This window comes from Arachis hypogaea, chromosome 17 (assembly GCF_003086295.3).
Source record: "Arachis hypogaea cultivar Tifrunner chromosome 17, arahy.Tifrunner.gnm2.J5K5, whole genome shotgun sequence".
NCBI classification, from domain to species: domain Eukaryota; kingdom Viridiplantae; phylum Streptophyta; class Magnoliopsida; order Fabales; family Fabaceae; genus Arachis; species Arachis hypogaea.
Genome location: NC_092052.1, coordinates 124,046,072 through 124,055,922, shown reverse-complemented (window position 1 = coordinate 124,055,922; position 9,851 = coordinate 124,046,072). Strand labels below are relative to the sequence as shown.

Sequence of the window (9,851 nt, the reverse complement as noted above, 5' to 3'; positions counted from 1 at the left end):
AATAAAAAATCTAATCCGGTAAAAGTATTCATATCCTCCTCTTCTATACGTTGGCACCACTTTTGACCGGTAAAAGTTGACGGTGATGTAGCTCCTCTACCCCTTGAGTTTGACCAACTGGAGTTTTAGGAGGCATAGACGATTCTGGACATTTTCTTCTTCGATAGCTTAGTCAAAAAGTTTCTCCGGAGCTTCGAATATTTTGATTCCATACGAAGGTATGTTTTTGGTTTTTCGTAGTTAATGTTTAATGTCACGTGAAAATTTAGGCTAGAAGACCTTAAGATAGGAATGAATTGAATGTATAATTGATGGATTGTGCATATTGGATAAAATGTGTGGTTTAGCTGTTGTTAATAATTTGCTGTTGAAGTTGATCGGTTTGGAAAAGATTTAATATTGGTATTTGTTTGACTTTGAAATAATTTGTTACCGAAAATGATTTGAAGGACTGAGATGTGTTTGATTTGATAGTTGGGACCCTTGAAGGGTGGTAGAAATTCGAGCTTTAAAGGAGATACTGCCAAAACATCTATAAGAATTAGAGTTTTGATTTGAGGTAGTACTTTAAAAAGAAAGAGATTATTATGTGGCTTGTGTATTTGAGACTATTTGTTGACCCTCTGTCGTAAGATGTGACCGGGCACTTTAACTCCCCGGATTCTCCCATGGGCATGCATATATATATGAATATTGAATATTATATTTGAGCTTGGAGTTCGACTCTATGGAATACTATATTATTGAGCTTGGAGTTTAACTCCATGGAATACTATATTATTGAGCTTGGAGTGTGACTCCATGGAATATTATATTTGAGCTTGGAGTTTGACTCCATGGAATATTATTGAGTTTGGGGATGCGCACACAGAGGGACTGTCCAATGGTTAACTACCAGGATATGTCGGGTTGGCTGTATAACCGACAGATGAGACTCATCAGCCATAGGACAAGCATACATCATATACATTTGTTTGTTTGCTTGAGTGTGCATTGTTTTGGTTTGCTTAACTGTTTAATTTTGCTTATCCGCTACTTGTTCTACCTGCTGTAAATGCTTCTCTATCTGTGTTTTCCTTGCTTGAACTGTACGTGTATGTTTTATGAGAAATCCCTCTTGACAAAGGTGTGAGGGGAAAGGGTTGTTCTACCAGTGATTCGGAAGATTGGAGGTGACAGAAAGTGAAGTATTAAGTTAAAGTTAGATTCAGAACTAGAATACCTTAGACAACTTACCTAATTTCTGGTTTAGTTGAATTCTTAAGCTGAAATCTGAGTGTCGGAGTATAGGAATACCTCTGGTTTTTCCGATACCTTTTATATTAACTATGTGGGCACCTTTACTATACTGAGAACCTCCGGTTCTCATTCCATACTATGTTGTTATTTTTTAGATGTAGGTCGAAAGGTATCTCATTAGGCGTCTGGACACCTGAAGCGAAGTAGTTACTGTGTTATTTTGTTGTGCAGTGATGTATATACACGTACTTAGCTTTCTCTCCACATAACTTATCCTTTTTGATCTTCTTAAAGGTTTATGGAGAGGCAGGATTTTATTTATGTACATCTTGGGTTTTGGATATGTATATATATATGTAAATATTCTCCGGCCAGCCTTGACTTCGCAAACTGAGTTAGGAGTTTGTTATTTTGTACCTATGGCTTTCGATTCCTACTTTTATTGTCTTACGTTTTATAGTTGTAGTTTGCCTCACACATAAGTTGTTCCATTTCCGGAGCGTGGCGCTTTTCAATTTGCGATTTTGTTTTACCCATTTTTCAAGGCTCCTAGTCTATTATATTCTTTCTACTATTACAAGTATATATTTTAATTTTTAGAAGTCGTAATACCTCGCCACCTCTATTTTACCACTTAAGCGTAAAGTTTTGGGTGGTAGGGTGTTACATTATGGTATCAGAGCAGTTCATTCCTGTAGAGTCTGAGAGATGGACTGATTATGCTTCTGGGCATACTCTGGGTGTGTGTATGTCCTATTAGGATATCTGATTTATATATGTGACATAAATGTTCATGAGCATGCATCTGGAACTTGAAGCATTAAACTTGCGATATTGAGACTGATCAACTTAATATCACTTGTTTGGTGTGAACAGGGACCAAATGTCATCTCGTGGATCCGAACGAGGTATTCAGAGAGAAAATCCCGTGGTTGAACCAATGCAAGGATGTCGAGGTGGAAACCCTAGTGCTAGTACAAGTAACGTAAGTCGATACTATAGGTCTATGACCCTTACTGACTTCCTCAAGAGTGGTCCACCTCGGTTTAACGGGAACGCCAATGCCCTGGAGGCTGATCAGTGGTTCCGAGAAGTGGAGAGGTTTTTGTACACTCAGCACATTCCTGAAGTACAGTCAGTGGAGATAGTAACTCATATGTTGGAGGGAGATGCTCAGAATTGGTGGCAAGAGTTGTGTCATACCTTGCAGGTGGAGTTAACGGATGTCCCTTGGAATAGATTCAAGACAGAGTTTTACGGTAAATATTTCTTGCATGCGTTTCGCACTGCAAAGGAATTGGAGTTAATGCAGCTGAAGCAAAAGGATATGTCTGTTGCTGATTATACCCGTGAATTTGATAATCTGTGCCGTTTCTCAAAAACTTGTCAAGAAAATCCAGCCGATTATGAGGAATGGAAGTGTGCTCAATATGAGAAAGGACTAAGGAGGGATATCTTTAATTACGTGTATCCACAAAAACTAAAAAATTTCACTGAGTTGGTTAAGAAGAGCCAGCTCGCAGAGGATTTCTCCATGAAGTGGACACTGCTACAGGAAGGCTTTGGTGAGACTACTCCAGAGAAGCCGCGCAGGTACGGACTGGGAATGTGCTTTTGATGTGGAGCACTGGGACACATGTCTAGAGATTGTTCATGTGGGAGAGCCGCAGATGCGAGTTGGCCACGACAGGATCGAGGTAAGTATGATACAGAATGCGTAGGACAGATTTGTTATGTGTAGAGCTAGGACCCCACTTTTATTTAGGTTACGTAACCGGATATGAAAGTTTAGGACTGGAAAGACTGGACGTAGTTTTGGACTTGGATATGGACTAGGAATTTAGGCCGATAGAAATATCTCTTTGATAACCAGCTAGGTGTCGAGAGAAAAACTAAGTTGTGATAGATTTAGGGTCAGAGGCTGAACCAGTTTCGATTGTATTACGAAAGGTGACACCATTAGAATCGGCAGAACTTAGGAGCTAGATGAAGCGAGTATTAGGGACAATAAATCCGTCGTTCTAATACCAGCCTGCCTTATAACCTTTCTGCATCGAGTCTATCTTGTATCTTTCGCTTTGCATAGACTTTTAAGCCATATCCTGGATTTGCAAACTAAGCGTGTCAAATCTTTCTGTTTTTCTTTGATATGTTTAAGAAGAGAAGTTACGTTAGTATGAATCTTTTCCATTTTATATTAATTTTCGAAGGCGAAAATTTTATAAGGTGGGTAGAATGTTGCGACCCTCAGTTTTAAAAATATAAATATAAATAAGTTATAATTTATTTTATAAAATTAGAGTTCCTTATTTTTAGAAAATTATTTTTATTATCAGTAATTGAACTAATTTTATAATAATTTAAATTTAATCAAATCCATATTATTATTATTATTATTATTATTATTATTATTATTATTATAAACAGTGTATATAATTGCCGTAAGTATTAAATTGCATTATAAGTTTATATATATTATATTCATTGCATTACTAATATTATTACTATTATTACGTTTATTATTATTATTACATGATCATCAATTACTATCTCTAGTATTATTATTACTATTATTAATTATGAAGCATGAAAATTATTCACACCCTGGGCCGAGCTATCCGACCCGAGATGTTCAGTGACAAAGCGACCGACCTCTTCAGGTCAGGCTATCCGACCTCTTCTCAAAGAGGTCGGCCAAATCGACAGGAAAGCCCAATAAAGGGCCCAAATAGAGGAATACGATCCAAATCCACAAGCCGTCAAAGCCTATAGAGATAAGGGCGGTTCCCTTGAAGATAAGCTGACCTCAACTCAAAGATAAAGATAAGATAAGATAACTAACTTATCTTATCTAGAAAGGTCACTCTACAACCACTATAAATACACTGGAGCACCCAGGTATAACTCATACTCTGATTCTACAATAAACTGCTTAATACCCGTGCTAACTTAAGCATCAGAGTCTCTTGCAGGTACCCCCCACCCTCCGATGACCAAGGATAAGAAGTGCAGCCAGTCCAACAAGTCGGACACAACAGCTCCGGCCGCCACCAGCCAGCCAGACACGTCATCTCTGACCAGTACAGAAGATCTCATCCGAGATCGGCCTATAGTTTCAGGTAACCCTCGGAACATTGGCGCAGTTGCCGGAGAACCTGGAAGTCATCACATCCCATGGCGGACGATCATGACCACGATTCAGATCTAGAGGACAGAACGCCGCACAAAAACGCGGACGCTACACCAAAAGATACTCCAGAATCTAACGGAGACAAAAACTCATCAAATCCAGGAGTAATAGAAGCACTTCAAAATCGTTTAAAGCAACTTGAAAAAGAAAGCCAGCATCAACGAGAAGTTGTCAATGATCTACAAAGAGAGGTAAGGCAACGTCGAGAGCTAGAAGATAAAATCCTACAACTCGAAGCCGATCTCAAAGCAAAGGCTACCCGGACCACCCCTGAGGACAATTCACGCAAAGATCAAGATCCATTCACTAGGGACATCATGAAAACTAAAATTTCTAAGGACTTCAAACTCCCGGATATGACTCTGTATGATGGCACTATAGATCCCAACCATCACCTCAGCAACTTCAGAAGCAGAATGTACCTCACCGACGCCTTGGACACTGTTCGCTGCAAAGCTTTTCCAACGACCCTTACGAAAATAGCAATTAGATGGTTCGACAACTTACCTCCTAAGTCCATCTCAAGCTTTGACGACCTAGCCAAAAAATTCCTGGCCAGATTCTCCATCCAAAAAGACAAGGCCAAGCACGCCCCCAGTCTACTAGGAATCAGGCAAGGAGATCGGGAAAGTCTTCACAACTACATGGAGATTCAACAAAACATGCCTAGACATACAAAGCTTGCCAACAGAGGCCGCCATCATGGACCTCATCAATGGCCTACGAGAGGGACCTTTTAGCCAATCTATATTGAAGAAATATCCCACATCTCTGGATGAGGTGCAGGAGCGAGCGGAAAAATATATGAACATGGAAGAAAACTCTTGGTTGGGAGAAGCCTCAAAATTCGGATTCTCCTACCGAGACAAAGATAAAGAATCTAAAAAGAAGGAAGATCGACAAGGGGAGAAAATATCACAATTACACCCCTCTTAGGGTATCCCTGGTAGATGTCTACAAAGAAGTCTGCCATACGGAAAAGATACCCCCAGCTCGATCACTCAAAGGCAAAAGAGGAGGAAAAAACATCATTGAAAAATTAGTGAGAGAAGGAAAACTAGATCGGTTTCTGGCCACCCGAGATGATGATCAAAGAAAGAGAAGAAGGGATGAAGATGTCGGACGAATCGAGCGATCACCTCTTACGCCAGAAAGACATGTCCATATGATACACGGAGGATTTGCAGGAGGAGGAATCTCCAAATCATCCCGCAAAAGATATCTCAAAGAAGTATATCATGTCGAAGGAAAGGGGAAAGCACCCGACATCCCTGCAATCACATTCACCAAAGAAGACGCATCCGGTATCATCTCAAGACATGACGACCCCATGGTCATCACCATCATACTGGCAAACGCCAACCTCCACCGCACTTTAATAGACCAAGGGAGCTCCACCGACATCTTATTCAAAACTGCCTTCGACAAGCTCGGCTTAGAAGAAAAGGAGCTTAGAGCATACCCGAACAGCCTGTTCGGACTGGGAGATACCCCAGTACAATCATTGGGATACGTGTCACTACATACAACCTTCGGAAAAGGGAACCAATCCAGAACACTCAAGATAGACTACATCGTGGTCGACGTGAGTTCAGCCTACAATGCCCTAATAGGTTGGACAACACTAAATCAACTCGGCGCAATAGTCTCAACTCCACATCTATGTATGAAATTCCCAACTGCAAAAGGGATAGCTACGATAAAAGCATATCAAAAGATGGCACGCCGCTGTTATAACGAAAGTCTAAACCTCAGAGGCAGAGGAGAAGAGTTCCATACAATTGAGCTTGGTGGAGTTCAGAGACGAGAAGAACTCCGTCCACAGCCCGAAGGAGAAATAGAGAAAGTTCAGATCAGAGATACAAAAAAAAGGGGTTAAAACGGCGGTTATTTTGGGGAATTACGGCGGTTAGAACCGCCATTATGACCAAAACTGGCGCCTCCAAGAAACGCCGTTATTCTGGGCGCCATTCTGGTTATTACGGCGGTTTTTTGAGGGTTAAAATGGCGGTTTGTAACCGCCGTTATTTCCGCATAAAATGGCAGTTTTTGAACACCCGCCGTTTTTACCAGAATATTGTGGCTTCATTTCTGTTTAAAATGGCGGTTGAAAACCGCCGTTTTTACCATTATAACCGCCATTTTTACCAGGTTATAATGGCATCTTTTGTGTTTAAAATGGCAGTTTCTAGGCGCCGTTTTTACCAGGTTATAATGGCATCTTTTGTGTTTAAAATGGCAGTTTCTAACTGCCGTTTTTACCAGGTTATAATGGCATCTTTTGTGTTTAAAATGGCAGTTTCTACCAGCATATAATGGCATCATTTTTATTTAAAATTGGGATTTCTAACTGCCGTTTGTACCTAATTATGATGACAATTTAATGCTTTTTAAAATAAGATTGAAACTACCAATTTAAAGTGATATTTAATTCATACATGATCCAAAAGGCATAGTCATAAATCAAACATCATATGATGATTTTAATTCATACATGATCCAAAAGTCATAATCCAAGTCATGATTGAAATGTCATAATCCAAAAACAAAGTATCAAAGTAACATTTTTCAATAATACGTCTTAACATATAATTCTTAATATACGTCTTAACATATCAAGCAAGGTCATGCTTCCTTGTTGCTTGCTCCAGAAGACCTACTTCCTAACTCTTTTGGTGATGGAATCTCACTTTCCTGATCCAATCCCTACAACAAAAATATAACTATTATGAGCACAAGAAATGCAAGAAAAAGGTATATATTGATATACATTTATCATGTCTAATTACATAGCATTGATACATAGCAACTGAGCAAGTCAAGAATTAACAGTTGATAAAAGAACATATACTATCAATTCTGTATCTCACCCATAGTTTTCATTCACATATGCCCAGGGTTTTGATAAAAGAAGAATACATGATTGGAATTGATTCATGGCCCCTCCTAACTAGCTCCTCCCTCAGCCACACTCTTTACAATTGGAAAACTATACTTTGATCAGCACACTGTATACTATACTCAGTTATATAGGTTCCCTGTATCATTAGATATTTTCATTTGGGAAAATTAAATATCATTGAGCGCGTCCTAACCCGAAGGTTTGCTTGGCGTGAAGAGTGAGCAAACTTAAGGTTGATGGCAAAATTAAAATTATGACTAACCCTGTTTATTTATTTATTTGATATAGCTTTATTTAAAATATATAATTTGCAATTCAGTATTAAAAGGATATTTTACCCATCTAATGCAGAGCTGGATGAAATGAAGCCAATATCCCATTACTACCAACTACCAAGGTCCCATCTCCTTTTACATAGAAGATAGCAAGCAAGCAACCAATCAAAGTTCGATTAAAACATAATAGTATAGTCTTTCCTCAAAATATTAATGCAAAATACTGTACACACAAGACAAGGTTTACTATCATTCTAGCATAAGCTAGCACTACTACTAATTATATTAATAATATGAATCATAAGCAAAATATGAATGTACCTGTGAAACTTGTTGAGTAGGGAATATTCCAGCCAATTGTATTGGAATTTTACCTCCTTCCTTAGAAGCAATATAGGAGACTAGCGCTTGCAATTGCGCTTTAACGGCATCTAACTCTTCTTGTACATTTGGACCACAAGTAGATGATGTGCCAACATCATTTGAAGAACCTAAATTCATTTGACTAATCCTTGTAGTGTTGTTCTTGAAAGCAATTGTTGGAACAGCTCCCATACCTAAACCTCGAACACGACCAGGGTGCTCTTTTCCAAAAACTACTCCAAGAGCATCAAGAGGAGAATTAACAGTTGATTCCATCGGTTGTTGGCTACTATGTGCTTCAATCTTCTCCTACATATATAAAAACAAAGAGAAAGAATCAAAAATAGTATTATCTTATAAAAAAGAAAGAAAAAGAAATACAAACAAGTTACTTATTGCACTTTAGTCTTACCGCTATTTCTTTAGCCTTTTCATTAACATAACTTCCATCTATTTTCTTGTGAGTGATGTCCCACATTTGAACCCTACTAACTTCTTTTCCCGTCTCGTCCGTCTAAAATTTAAGAAAAGTAGAAAGACTCGATCAAAAAATAGCAGCCTACTAACTTAGATTAGATATGCAGAAAATTAAGAGATGATGCATGCATTATATTTGAGATAGATTAGATATGCATGCATTAATTGATTACCAATTCAGCCCTTCTTCTTGCAATTGATTTAGCACCTGAAGTATGAGGAATTATTTGTTTTTGCCAAATTTCTTGATTCCTCTTACAAAGTTTCTGCAAGTTAAATTTGGACACAATTAAATAGAGACAAACATGCATTCAACTCTATATAAAATAAAATACAAGAGCAGGCAGCAACAATATCTGCTTCATATAAGGCTTTTTAGTAGGAGAGAAAGTACTTACCTGAGTTTCAGGCTTCAAACGATATTCTACAAATAGAGCCCACTGATCTGGAGCAATATCTTCTGGTGCATTATTTATGATCTCCGTTTTACTCAACCTCGGATCATAAAAATCATTCCAAAACTTTATCCTATGTTCCCTCCATTTTTTGCCAAGTGATTGCAGCAAAAATCGTTTGGCCAAGTTATCACTCACTTTGAAGTAAAATCGAGCCTTCAATATTATAACAAAGAATATATATTAACCAGCAAATATAACTAAATAATGGCAAAGAAATAAGCTTTAGAGTTTGAGTAATCTTCTTACTAGGAAAAAAATATTCCATTGATTTTCAAAAAAGCTTGCTGGAATGTCTGACCACTTTTCAAAACTGATTGGAAATGCTACACAATCAGTGGCCAATTGCCCACAAACTCCTGCAAGGAGTCCATGACGAACGTATTTTTGACGGTTTAGAATTCACAAATGAATTCTCGTTGCAAGTATAGTTTCTAAACCAAGCAATAATCCTTTCATACAAAAGATTATTTGTCACAAGTAACAAACCCCTAAATTCTATAAACCGAAGTATTGGAACCTCGGGTCGTTCTCCCTAGGAATTACAATGAAGTGTCTTGTTATTGGTTATGGATTGTATTTTGGGGTTTTGGGATAAGGGACATGAAATGTAAATGACAATGAAAATAAACTAACAACTAAAAAGCACTTGGCAAGGTTGTGAGAATTAGAAGTCCTATCCTAGTTATCCTCCTTGATTGTGACCACAATTGTCCATTGCTACCACTTAGTTAACCTCTAATAATGGAGGAAAGTCAAGTGGACGAATCAACTTGATTCCACAAGTCCTAGCCAACTCCCAAGGAAAAGACTAGCTTTAGTGGTATCTAAATCAATTAGCAACTTCTAATTATCAATCAACAAAGACATTAGATAACTCAAGCGTCACTAATTACTCTACCATAGCCAAGAGGAACAAAATCTATACTAAAATCCAACCAAGCATTTCA

At 38.2% G+C, this 9,851-nt stretch overlaps 1 protein-coding gene across 1 annotated transcript; it reads right to left on the bottom strand.

Annotated features, from left to right (window-relative positions):
- Positions 1-6,868: 6,868 nt before the first annotated feature.
- LOC112767142 (uncharacterized) lies at positions 6,869-9,082 on the bottom strand. The gene is made up of 5 exons (XM_025813022.3): positions 8,845-9,082; positions 8,620-8,712; positions 8,382-8,483; positions 7,928-8,278; positions 6,869-7,135 (listed from the first exon to the last, which is right to left on the bottom strand). Exons 3-5 carry the CDS (start codon positions 8,445-8,447, stop codon positions 7,055-7,057), a joined length of 498 nt encoding a protein of 165 aa, XP_025668807.1. The 5' UTR covers positions 8,448-8,483; positions 8,620-8,712; positions 8,845-9,082; the 3' UTR covers positions 6,869-7,054.
- Between the last annotated feature and the right edge of the window lie 769 nt (positions 9,083-9,851).